Source organism: Scleropages formosus, chromosome 10 (assembly GCF_900964775.1).
Source record: "Scleropages formosus chromosome 10, fSclFor1.1, whole genome shotgun sequence".
Lineage (NCBI taxonomy): Eukaryota > Metazoa > Chordata > Actinopteri > Osteoglossiformes > Osteoglossidae > Scleropages > Scleropages formosus.
This window is the reverse complement of record NC_041815.1, coordinates 20,946,804-20,960,811: the sequence shown is the minus strand read 5'-3', so window position 1 is coordinate 20,960,811 and position 14,008 is coordinate 20,946,804. Positions and strand designations below refer to the sequence as shown.

General features: G+C 39.9%; 1 protein-coding gene across 1 annotated transcript; it reads right to left on the bottom strand.

Moving 5' to 3' along the window:
• Nucleotides 1-3,594: 3,594 nt before the first annotated feature.
• Nucleotides 3,595-12,506, bottom strand: calm3a (calmodulin 3a (phosphorylase kinase, delta)). The gene is made up of 6 exons (XM_018748824.1): nt 12,155-12,506; nt 9,840-9,870; nt 7,566-7,709; nt 6,838-6,944; nt 5,936-6,071; nt 3,595-5,221 (listed from the first exon to the last, which is right to left on the bottom strand). The coding sequence occupies exons 1-6, from the start codon at nt 12,155-12,157 to the stop codon at nt 5,193-5,195; spliced, it is 450 nt and encodes a 149-aa protein (XP_018604340.1). The 5' UTR covers nt 12,158-12,506; the 3' UTR covers nt 3,595-5,192.
• Between the last annotated feature and the right edge of the window lie 1,502 nt (nt 12,507-14,008).

Here is a 14,008-nt window from a genome sequence, read left to right as displayed (position 1 = left end):
GTCTCTCCAGCAGCACGATGACCAACACCTGTTGGCAGTGGGAAAGACCTCAACCCTGCATCGTGTTTCTCAGCAGAGGCCTCCTCATAAGGATCGAGATCCTAGAATTTTGTCACCTTTGTTTGTGCTGCACGGTTCCGGAAAAGCAGCTAAAACGGTTTTGTTCTGTACTGACGCTCTATCGGTGTTGATCTTGGCTTCCCTCGCGCTCTTTTATCACCCCTCGTCCGTCCGCTTAAGCGACGAAAAACGGCATTTTCACTGCTGCTGCTCTTTGGTTCAGGCGGCTCGAAGGCACGGTTGCGGGCCCAGCGACCTGGTATGTCTCCTGGGCGAATGTGGAAAGTGACTCCACCGCTGGAGCTCGTAGTGACAGAGCCAGCGCTCGGAGGTGGCACCGTGGAAGATTACTGCTGACGGCAGGTAGGGGGAGGTGCACTAAGCAAATATTCGCAAGACAGAGGTGATGAGGGCTTGTGGAAGTTGGCAGGAGGACCTTTGTCGCAAGGTCGTGTTCCACTCACGTTTGGGAAAATAGACTCGACAGCTGTGCCACCACCTCATTGGTGAGATTTTGCATGTTGGTCTCAAGAAGTCAAACAACACATACTTCAGCAGAACAGCCAGCCATGTGCATTCATTGACATTTATTCATTTACCTGAAGTGACCTACAATGTTAAGGTTACAATTATTAACCCATTTATACAGCCAGAGAGTTATACTGGAGCAATTTAGGGTAAGTATGTTGCTCAAGGGTACTACAGCTGGAGGGGGGATCAAACCTGCAACCTTTGGGTCTACAGGGAGTAGCTCTAACCGTTACACTACCTGCTGTCCCATGTTCATAATGGGAGTGTTGGGAGGACAGTGACTGGACATGTAGGAGATCTTGTCCCCTCCAGTAGGCCCCCCACCCCACCCCAAAAGAGACCCTCTGCATTGCCGCTTTAGCTCTGCATATCTACGTCTGCATTTTGTTTTCAAAGCAGTTTCAAGTGCAATTTGTAGGACTTCCTCTTTTCCGTGGGGTTAGCAGGACCCCTGTCGTGTCATTGTAAGCACGGACGTCCACGTGTGCGTCTCTGGTTGTGCCTTCGCCGCGCGGCATTTGCTCTCTCTCGGTCGGCCTGGTCAGTGAGAGACCGGACTGCTCTTAATCGTTCTCTCCCACTGCTTGCATGTTGTGTCTCCCCTGGGTTCTCGGAATGGACGTCCTCTTCATGCAGAGCACCGCGGCAGCACATCTTCTGCACTGAAAACCTCAGTTCTCCTGCTCGGGCCACATCAGGAGTTGGCTAAACTGCGAAACACAACCTTATATACGGACACGTGTGTCTGCACTGCAAAACAGCACGAGAGAGAAACCAAAGGGCAGTCAGAGAGTTTCAGACCGCAGACACACGTGGGATGTGACACAGCGACACCTGGTGGACAAAACGCCAAACTGCTGCGCTGATGACGGATGGGAAATTTCAAGCGAACTGCAATTATAAAGGATACAAAATCAATACATAATATAATCTTGGCTACGCTGGTTGAATCTAACCCTAAAAACCAGTGTATGCATATAAATTACTATTTTGTAGCTTAATAAACAGTGTGCAGCTACCACATGAAAAGAGCACTCTATGGGACAGTTGTTACCAGGCCTACAAACGGTAGAAGCATGGGATACTAAACATGGGTCCCCATTTGCAAAGGATTAATTCATTGCAAATTTATGAATAGATTAATCCATTTTAAAATTTGTAAATTATAATTTAATTAGATTAAGAAGAATTAGTTTGGATGGGAAGTTTTTTCATAATTTTGTAACTTCAAAGTCACCAGTATCACTAAATCACAGCAGAAAAACAGCAATAATGTAGATTTCTTGCAATTTAATCGCTGGTAATGTTCTGGAAAAATGTAGTTATAAGAATGTAAACTACTCTGACGCACATGAAATCTAATTGAAAATGAATAAAAAGTGTTTCTACAAACTGTTGTTCGCTCACGAGCGTCTGCAAGCATGTGTGCCATTCACAGTTCATTGATCACCAACTCTTGCCATGAGTTATTCATCTCATGAGATGAAGTAAGGTGTTCCACACGCCTGCTGTTTGAGTGGTTTTACTGACATTGGCCGGTCGCACAAACACAGGTTTTGTTCGGGCCACGACAAACTAACATTACCAAGCTGGTAAGCCAAGAAAAAACAAACAGGAAAAAAACATCAGCCTTTGAAAATTAGCAAATTAACCATTCTTTACACCAAGACTCATTACATTTACAGCGCAAATAGTTTAGTGCAGCAACTTTTACAACGCTTGATGTAATTCAGCATCTCAGAGTTGAACACGGCCAGCAGCGAACACTAAGCAGACAACCTTCTTCAGTTACACTCCAGTTCTTTCAACATCTCAGGAGCAAACAGGATGGCCCATGTGGTGAGGAAGAGGAGCAAGATGTTCTTCAGAGTGAGTCTGTTGCCTGAGCTGCTGTATTGAGTGTGAAGTGTGAACCTGCCCAGTTCCATGACGTCAAAGAGCCCGTTCCTCTGTTCAGGACTCTGTCTGGACATGGGCAGAACCTGGCAGCGTGTGGAAGGAGCACAGCAGCTTTAACTTAGACACACAGGGATTACTTGCCATAATATGCTGAGCAGTTGCACGAGCCACCAAATATAGACCCGAGCAGAGCAGGAAAGCTCCTCTGAGCTGCTGCCTTGAGTCACCTCTGTTAGGGTTCGAGCCATTAGATCTTCAGAGACTGGAGACGACACAGCGCAGAAACCTGCACACAGGTTCATCAACACTGGATAAAAAGTCAAAAAGAAAAGCAAATAATGAAAATGAATTGCTCTTTTGTGCAATTTTTGGAGAAGATTCATAAAGGCCTTAATGTAAAAACAGAACATATGTCATTAGGATGTAAGTCATAAGTATGGTAAGTAAGGGTGTAAATGCTCCTGCTATTCACAAGACTTGATCGACTGCTACACCCTATCCAGACAACTTCGCTCATCTACTTCTGCACGCTTGGTGGTCCCGTGCACGAAAGGTAAAGTGCGAAGGTTCTCAGTTCCGGCTCCGTTGTGGTGGAATGACCTTCCCCTCTCACTCAGAACTGCTGAAACTGTCTACATTCAAGAAGGGTCTGAAAACTCACCTTTTCCAGTCTCACTTCACCCATGATCTCTCCAGCTCATGTGTGGTGTACATGTTCATGCACTGTGACTTTATGATCATCTCCAGATAGGTCTTTACACAGCTGCTACTCTTGTACTGTATGTAAATGTCTGTATACCTTTCTAAAAATAATTAAAAAAAAAAAAAATGTAAGGTGATCAGGATTAGTCTACCCTGAGTTTTGCACACCTACTCAGGCGATGAATATCGGTGCATGAAGTGCAAAGAAAACTAGGTTTACTTAAGAATCATATCTGCAACTATGTATCTTTCTCCTAGCGTAAAGCACAAATTGTATTTTCGCTGAGATGTACGTCACTTTGGAGAAAAGTGTCTGCTAAATGAATAAATGTAAATGTAAGTTCACAGAGCCATTCTGAAAATGTATAAAGGACACAGTAACATTCAAAAACACAGACAATGGACTGGTATCATATTTTATTGGAAAACACTGATATTTCACAGCTTATATTTTGGACGCAACTTCCACAATGTTGAACAGCAACACTTCGTAGTTACGTTCTTAGTCCTTCAGCAACACATACACGCACACACACATCCCTCTTAACACTTTACGAAGTAATTCACAAAACCATTCAAAAGCTTAAGAACATCAGTACTTCCTGTCCAACCATCTTGTCAACTTTAGTGACTTCAGTGTTTACTCGCATACCTTTCAGACTATGAGCTTTGAAAAACCTTAGCAAATACATAACATTCATGAAGAACCCACTCAACATTTGATCCCACCCACCCACCAATCCCAAACACCCAACAGCAGTACTGTTCAGTGATACAGCAAGCAGAGCAAGGAACAAATTTTGCAGCACTACAACATGAGGGTCTGATTAACCACAACAAGAGCAAGAGACGAGTAAGTTGTAGCAGCGGCAACAGCAAAATTTGGTTTTTCTGGATCTGAACAGATTCAAGATTTTTTCGTACACAAAAGTGCAAATATATTTATATATAACCACTAAATTTTTTTCTAAAATCTTGCAAAAGAAAATGAGGCTGAAGATTATGGCACAATTCATAACCAAGAGAAAACTAAGATAAGTCACAGGCCATACTAATATTTATATTAGGCAATGCAAAGTTTACAACACATTTAATATTGACTGATACACACTAAAAAGCATAACATATACATTTGTGTCATTTATTTGCAGTTTAGATATTTACAGCAATGCACACTAATTGAATGTGATGTTATCTTTGTCCTAAAATTGTACAGACACGTGAACACACAGCTCTATCCTAGCATGATGCTGCACTTTTAGGAAGTAAATATCACCCTAACAAAATTAAAAGTTATATGTTAAACTAACAACATTTATCTGTTCATTCCACATACTGCTCAAGAACATTGGAGGGGACTAAAAAACCAAATACCAGCTCCTACCCAACACTGACTCGTCTTTCACTTGTAGCAACCCTCAGTAATACATATTGTACAAATATATATATGTATAAACATCCTCACTGTACACCAACCAGGATGTCCACTCAACCACAGGAGTCCTTAACTGAGACATGAAACCATCCGAAAAGATGCATGCAAGATTATTGTTTTGTAACTTCTCATCTGAAACAGCACTGCGTTTCATTTCTTGCAAGCTGCAAGGTTAAGATTGTTACAAATGGAAAGCTGGTTTTGATTGCCAAAGAAAGAAAATAATCCATCTCTGTCATCAGCTTCCATCTTTTATTATGCACTCGGATGTTGTCCTTTCCTCAAATTTAGCCAGAACGTGTCAACACCAGGACACGTGGCAGGTTGTTCCAGGAAGGGGGTCTCATGCAGCCAGACTTCATCTGTTCACTCCCTTTGGGGCTATTCTGCAGTTATTGGGTCGACAGACACCTCAGAAGTAGATTGAATTTGAAACCACATTTACAGAATTTCAACATTTAAGTTTTTTTTATAGCTTTTCTGTTTGATTTGTATTGATTTTTTTTTTTTAAAGACAGAGTGATCGAAGGAGAACAGGCAATGTAAGAGATAGAAGACAAATGCTTCACTTTGCAGTCATCATTTGCACAAACTCTGAAAGAGGGAGAAGAAAAATAAAAATCAATGACCAAAAAAAAACAAGATAGTGCAGAGTCACACAATTCAGCAACTCCAATGGAGCGTTTAACATTCACAATAAATACTATTTAGCATTCTTATCACAGATTGAATTCAAAAAAAAAAAAAATTCAACAAGAGTTTGAAGAAAAAAAAGTCAGTATACAGCACACCAATTATCAATCTACTTTATGTATCAGTACTACTGATGCATCAGGTATTTAGACTTGTCATAATCGAATGACACCTTCCCAGCTTTTCAGTTTTAATTTTTCACACAAGGTTTAAACAACAACAAAAAAAAAAAACCCCCACACAGTAAATTGAGTTTTCTAATACTAAAAACAAAAAATAAATCAGTCTAATATGCACCATCTATATAGAACTGGCCATACTAATTCCAGTCTTTTTCTACCACGCAAACACAATTAACTGCCTGAATGTGTAGGTGTTCTAAATAGGTCAAGTGAAAGATTTAGTTAGAAAACATTTTATATTTTAGAATCAGAATTTAAATGTGCATCTGATTAAACCAGCTCATTGGAAGCTGATTTTTTTTTCCTCACAGAAATGTTTCACTGTTTTGGCACCCAATTCATCTTTTAGAGATTCAGGATTTCTTACCAATTTTTAAAATACTTATGGCTGTAACAAGACAGCACTATATTGAACACACAAACAAGAACTCACCCTCATAGTTGACTTGGCCATCACCATCAATATCGGCCTCACGAATCATCTCGTCCACCTCCTCATCTGTCAGCTTCTCACCCAAGTTAGTCATGACGTGACGCAGCTCCGCTGCACTAATGTATCCATTCCCATCCTTTGGACACACATATAAAGTCTCTCACAGATCATGCTCATGAAGTACTGAAAAGCTGGACTGACAGGGTGAAAGCTATTACTGGCTGCCCACAGAAATGTTAGTTCCACTGATGATAGATTTTTATTTTTCATAGACATTTACAAATAACTGACCAATATTGAGATGGAGAATTTCTACCAGCTTATTTAAATGTTGATTGTTCTTAGTTCGAAAGCTTCAGAACTGCTATGCTTTTTCAGAACACCTGAGGGCACACTTCAGTATGCAAAGCAAAAACAAAACCAGTTTTTCTTGAAAATCATTTTATTTTCTAAGATCTTTTTTTTGGAATAACTGATTTAAAGCAGGTGATGTTACTCCATCTATAGCATCACAGTGACCAAGACACCGAACTCACCGAGATGGCGCTGACACAGGCTAACTGACCAAACACACATAAACATGTGCTTAAAGGTACACTAAATTAACATGGTCCATTGAAAGCAGAACACATCACAATAAAGCCCAATATATGACCCGACAACTTGCAACAGAGATCACTTCAGAGCCATAAGCTTCTGTAAGAAGCTTGTTTCCTTCACAGGAAGGAAAGCCACAGTTTAGCAGAGAAATGCAAAGATGATGAATGGCAGGGACACTTTACCAAGTAAAGATGCTCACATGAAAATGGAAACAAAGACAGTAATGTGGCAAATACAAAATGGGCCACATGTGCATAGGCTCCACTGATTCCAACTCCAGGTCTAGCTATAAACCTGCCTACCTTGTCAAATACTCGAAAGGCCTCCCTGATTTCCTCTTCACTGTCTGTGTCCTTCATCTTCCTTGCCATCATGGTGAGAAACTCAGGAAAGTCAATTGTTCCATTTCCTGTTGACAGAAGAGGGAGAAAATCCATTAAAGCAGCTTCAAGAATCAATTACCCAAATACAATGTAAGCTTCTCTGATATAGGTAATCCAAAAACTGCAAGGAATGCATCAAAATTTAAATCCTGGAGATGGTTTTCACAGCATGTATTAATCCTGGTCCTAGATTAAAGGAGGTCTTTCAATGGACAATTTCTACTGGCAAAGCTATTTAACCCAAGATTTTTTTTGAGTCAGGAAAACAAGCTAATTATGTTCTTTACAGGTATGACAAAGTCAGGTGTGGTTTAATTAAAATACTTATATATTTCATTCTTTGAACAGCTAGGCAAAAGCAAACCATTTTGCAACCAATACTGCTATAACATCAAAGGTTTCAAATAAAAGGGCATCTCACTGGAAGTCAGCTGAATAGAGTAGTTAAATAACCCTGCTACTATTGTTACAGAATAAAATGAACAATATTCACAGCAATTTGTGACATTTAAACAGGGCAACTGAGGCTACTTTGTCAGTAGTGACAATTAATAGGGGTGTTAAGGCTTCTGAAATTCTCAGATTGGATACAAGGACAGAGTGGTGCCAGGGTTGCCTGCACCATGGTCCCAAGCCCACTCCCTCACCATCTGCATCCACCTCATTGATCATGTCCTGCAGCTCGGCCTCTGTGGGGTTCTGGCCCAGCGAGCGCATCACTGTCCCCAGCTCCTTGGTGGTGATGGTGCCATCGCCATCTTTGTCAAAAAGTGAGAATGCCTCCTTGAATTCTAAACATGCAAAGACAGACAAAATGAAATCAATATCAATATTACCATTGCAAGAACTTTAAGTGCCCATTAGATTTCTACTTTTCCTTGCTCCTCAACTCATAACACAGTTCTTGTAATTAAATACTGTCCACATAAATTTACACCAATAAATTGAGTGATGAACATCTGACAGTCAGACCTAAAGAAGCTGTAATAAACTCAATCATCTAAATGTACCTAGGAAACCAAGCAATAATTAAGTAAAATACCTGAAAATGTATATGTTCTGAGCTTAATTACATTATTACCAACAAAGTTAACAACAGTATTAATCATTTTATTTATACACATACACACACTGTCTGAAACCACTTGTCTCAATTTACACAGCAAATTACAAATTCTGCAGCTCAAAGAGCTTTAAAAAGAATTTAAAAATGACTGAGCTATTCAGGAGCTATAAAAGCTGATTTGATTAAAAGAATATACTATAAATAAGTGAAAATAAAACACTAAAAAATAACATTAATAACTCAAAACAGTAAAGTTAATTAAAAGCAGAATTAAAGTTTTGAGCAACTTTCTAGGTGTCCACAAAACCTGCATTTATCATATAGTGGGATTTTGACCCATAATTTTGTTGCATAGTAACAGAAAGCTGCCTCTCCACTCATCTCATGTGTAACTTTGGGAACATGCAATTAGTCTTCACTTCCTCTGAGAGCACAGCCTTAAAAGACTTTCTATAGTGTACTCTGATGCCAATTCATTTAAAGCTTTGTCAACTAGAAAAAGAATCTTAAAGTCAGTTTTCAAGGTTATACTGTAAGTGGCAAATGCAATTTAGCAAGTGGACAAGTTGTGTGAGCTCTTTTTTGTTTTAGTCAGAACTCTAGGATTCTGCACCAGCTGTAGTTTATCAATTAGCTTTCTTGGGAGCTAAAAGCATGACAATAATCCATCTTGCTAATGACAAAATGCATGGGTCAACTTCTTAGCATCATACAAGGACAGATAAAAAGGTCTTATTTTTGCAATATTCTTAAAGATGTTAACAGCATATTTAAAAAATACATTCAATAACTAAAGATAACTTTCAGACAAAAAGAATAAACCCAGCATTATATCTTTTCATCAACAAGGTTTTTTCCTTTATATCTTTTTTATAGAACCCCTTGTAGCACTACAGTGATACAATGTATCATATTTGTGGAGATGGAGGAGGCTCTTGTAAATTCAATATGCAGCTGACAAGCTTTTTTTCTTTTTTTTTTTTTTTAAAAATCAAAAAGAGTTCCTCACAGTTTACAGTTTGTATTCAAAGTGGCAACAAACAGCTGTAAAAGACCCAAAAAACCCTCAAAATCCCAAAAGTTCCTTCGGATTAGGGAAAAGAAAGAAAGTGAGAATGTATTGTGACTGGTTAGACAGAACAATGTTACCTCTAAAGCAAAAGCAGTGCATTACTACATTCTCCATCTGTTTGCTTGTGTCAGTTGACAGAAATTAAAAAAAAAAAAACAGCAGAGTAACAGGTCACTGGTTTTAATATCATTAACCTACTTCAACCAGTCATGAAATGTGACTCAAACACCTTTACTAATTCCCAGACAATTTATGGGGGATACATTTTTACAAACAATAAGAGGACACATATGATGGTTAACTGGCTGATGTTAATATTGTTTGTCATGTTTTAAATCTAAAAACACAAGAAGATTGAATGTCCTGATAAGTCACTGGTTCTCTTTAGGGCACGCCCACACATATCTGCAGCAGAGGGTATATTCACCCAGCGCCCCCAGACCCTGCTCAGAGTCAGCAAGACACAGGGGGGCAAGGGAGTGATGGACATGCCCTCTATTGCAGATATGTGACAGAGCATTCAGCTTGCATATGACCAGGCCTTCCAAATACAGTATTAGCAACTCTCCTCAGTGAACCTTTCAGCAAGCAATAACCTTTGACCTTAGGTGTATTTCTAGACTTAACGATTACTCTTAAACCTTTTAACCTCCTCCTCACCTCACTTCACACTATGACAAGTGGACAGGTGGCATATTCCAAACACATGAAGAGTGCAAACAGAATATAAAGCGAATATGTAATAACATACTCCAGGTATACAGTGAAGTGGTACCAACTTACCAGCAATCTGCTCTTCAGTCAGCTGGTCAGCCTGTGAGTGTGCACAAAAAAAAAGATTGAGGGTAAGAGTTCAATGAAGGAGACTTGCTGACAGGAAGGCTTACCAAACAGAAGCCAAATGGCAGTGACCTGGATCCTACATGAGAACAATTCTCCTTGTAAGCACTTACTCAATAACCCCAAGCGCATGCTGCGATTACGCACACTTCAGACTAGGGAAGCGCAATGAAGGACATGTATAAATACTTCATGTCCTGGAATAGGAGCACCGAGTATAATTAGAGTGACATTAACAGGGTCGGAAAATGTGGCACACTTAAAACTATCTGCATCTTTTTGCATTCAGCTTTTATTTTGTTGCTTGGCAGCAAAAAAAAAAAAAAAGTTTCATGTGGTTTCTGGTCTACTGTGATCAAGATCATGTAGCACAACCTAGAACAGGAGACCTGTCAGAACACATTGCCTTCTGGTTCAGTACAGATACATTTCTGTTTGGAAATAGTCAATAGATATCAAACTCATTGTTTAAGTAAGAAAAGTATTTATGGTGTCTAATTCCAAGACCATACATTTTCAATGCAAGATTGTACTTACATAAATGATAAAGAATACATTCTGTTCAAAAAAATTAAAGAGGTGGTTTAAGTCACTGAATAAAAGTATCCAGTCATTGGTACGGTAAATGGTTTAATGATATCAATACTAATTGTTTGCAAGGTTGACAGTGAACCTTCTAGAGACAATGTACCCAAGTCATGACTGGAACAGCACAGTCACTAAAGGCCAGGACTCCAAAAAGCAAAACAGCACTGAAAAGAAACAAGACATGAAACAAGCCTTCAATTCAGCCTGTTCAGAAAGCAGAAATCTCTCCCTACACTTTCATATCCTGCATGCATACACTGCAGTTTGACTGTCAGTGTACTGCAGCAAGCATGATTTGGTTCAATGCAGGGGGGGAGGGGATGTGTCCAGGGAGGGGGACTGAAGATCACCGAGGAACAACAAGCTGCAGTACAGTGGTTTTATGGTGCAATATGCAACAAGGTACCATCCACATCATTGGAACACCATGGAGTCTGACAAATGTAGCCAAATACATACACAGTTTTTAATATCAAACTACTCAACACCATCCTCAGAATTATTTCTGTGTAATGCAACAAGAAGCTTGGTGCTGCTGGGCATGATGCTAGGCTGCAAGGTCTTGTTAAATAAAAAGCTGTGTTATGATTCATGCACATTGTCACTTTCATGTTATTAGATCATAATGTGATGTTTCTTTTGACATCAGCACTAGTTTATATCATGTACCCTTTATGCAAAACTTTTTTCCCCCCCACAGACCCTACTGCGTCTCTGAAAGCAGAGATGAATGGCAGCATGACAGCTATATTAAATATTTAAAAAAAAAAAAAAAAAAAAAACCCTTCCAGTTGGACTCTGGCCACCCACGTTGGACCGGGCTTTGCAGTGAGGTGGGCAGTGGTGGAGCTCCGCGGCGGCGTGGTGCTCTCTGCCTGTCTATATGGTGCACTATTTTTACACCGCTGACTAACGGCAGCGACGCCCCCTCCACGCATCCCCCATCCCGCAGCCCGCCCTGCAGCCCTACTGCTTGCATGCGGGATCTGTTCTGTCTTATATAAAAGTGCCACCGAATCCGAAATGCCAGCAGAGCTACGCACGGCGGCGCAACCCTGTGCAGTGCAGGACAACACATCGATGTATTTTTCAAAAAGCAGGAAAGGAGACAAATCCCCCCGGTCCTGGTTTTTGTGTGTTAATCATGTGCTTTTCCTTCCGCCCCTCTCGCGAAAGCAGCAAAGAAAAAGACTGTTGTGGACGTCAGACACAGTGTGCAGAGCTTGTGTGAAAAGGTGTCGTATCCTTCACACAGACTCAGAGACTGACTGACGCGTATCCTCCTACATCCATAAAAATGTCATTAATTAAGAAGCTAGTAATTTTACTAGTATTCAGCCTTCGCTCTCTTTTTTGACAAAAAACCCTGCAGCACTGCAGCAGAGTTACGCGACTATTCTGAGAGCTCGCGCGGCAAACTATATATAGTAAACAGCTCCATTTCGCCCGCGCAGAGCCGACCGAGCAACGGTCCCGCGCCGTGAAAATACCGCACTGCTGGAATTCCTCAGCAACGGTCAGAGGAACATTCCTCGCGACTGCCCGCGAAACGGCAGTGACAGGTCTGCAATCCCGCCGCTGAGGCGCATACAGAAAACAGCTAAAAAAAAACATTCAATAAAGTCTCCAAAAATATTTATTAAAAAAAATGTATATATACGTATACTCACCATTTTATTGCCTTTCTGACTTTAGAAGCCTTTCTATACAAAGAAAAAAAAGCAGAATTTAATTTTCTACCGTCGACGTACGTCGCCCGTAAACGCTCCGCTGCTGACCGGCTCCTCCTTCCGTTGCTTCCTTCTCACCACCTGCGTATCCTCATTTGTACTGTATCCCTCCGCTAGATGACATCATCTACCCCAAGCCAGCATGCCCCGCTCGGAAACCGCAGCGTGAAAAGTGCGCCAGGATGCAACAGTTTATTTACGCTTTATCGACTTCAGCGATGCTTTTATTAAAATGACCCCGCTGGTGCGCGCTACGGTGCTCAGCATTAACGGAAACCTTAAGTTGCACTATTTTGCAAGCTCGCGTAGAGATACTGCAGACTGCGCAAAAAAATCGCTAGCTAGAGCCCTCCGCGCCTAAACAGGATAGCCGTCCATAACGGACGCACGTGCATGCTGTTCGTATGAGCAAACTACTGCCCAGCAGTATCTTCTCGGAATTTCCGTACAATGTAGAACTTTTTGTTTTAATCTGAGTATGTTTTGTATGATTATTTTTAATTGACAAAGACGGATATCTAAACGTGTAACATTTAAAAGAGGCGTTATTAGTCTGCGAAAAATGACACGATGGTCCTCATTGGCTCAGAGTGTTTGGAGAAAAGTAAGGCCTTTAGTAATTGGCTACTTGTTACCTGCAATGCGTCAAATTGGATTCAACCATTGCGGGATAAAACGAATACTGACAAGATGGAGTGAGCTATAATTGTTCATTTTGATTTTCCTTGTATCTTTCTGTGATATATATATATATATATATTTTTTTTTTTTTAAATGTAAGCTTGAGAGGATTGACGTTTAGACATCGTTGCAATAACATAATCATGACTGATTACTAACCGTGATAGCCGAATTATTCACCAAACTTTTTCACCGTAATTACTTATTTTTACTTGAAACTTTGAATTTTTCTTGACAAAGAGCCACATTGTTACTGTCACAGAGCCCTACAGGTGTTGAGGTGTCCAGACATCACAGTAGTAAAGTGTGGAATATGTTTGACATTGTCCACCATGCTATGGCATGCTAGAGGCCATGCAATAAAATGGATATAGCAGAACCCAATAAAATAAGAAAAACTTAGTTTATGTTGCATGTAATCAATGAAAATGTAATTTATAAATAGAATGTAATGTCAGAATGTGGGTTTGGTTTTACAGAAGTCAGGTTCCGTGACTTCACAATGAATGTTAAAAGTTTGTCTTAAGCATAACGAACCCAAAAACACTACTTAAGTTAAGGGTGAACCTGCCAGCTGTTAAAACTAATCACTAGTCCAAAATAATAAAGCATAAAGTGTTAATATCTCCTAGATTAATTTATGATAATAGCTACACTGATGGATTTCTTCAGAATTATTTTTACTCTTCGTGACATTCTTTAGCTCTATGGTAACTAGTTGGTAAACAGTTTAACTTAAGCTATCTACACCTACATTGCAAATAAATTGCAATGAATGAGGGTTTGTTCTTTATATATTGATTAATTGGACATGTTAAATCTGTCACATAGAATGGAAATGATCAGAGAAATTCTCACTAAAAATACAGCTCCAAGAACCAATATGAAATGACAAGTTCAGCTTTAAAGCAGTCCTTCATTAACATTTACCTTTTTTCCTTTCTCTGCAATGACATACAAGCTCAAAGTAATCAGTGCATTTCATCAGAGGCAAAGTGGTACAAAAGAAATCACACAATTCTCAGAGTACATTCAGTTAGTTCAATCCCACTGTTGTTGTCAGCATACATTATACTTGTAGTTGCATATTGAATTTTTGAGTAATTAAAAAAA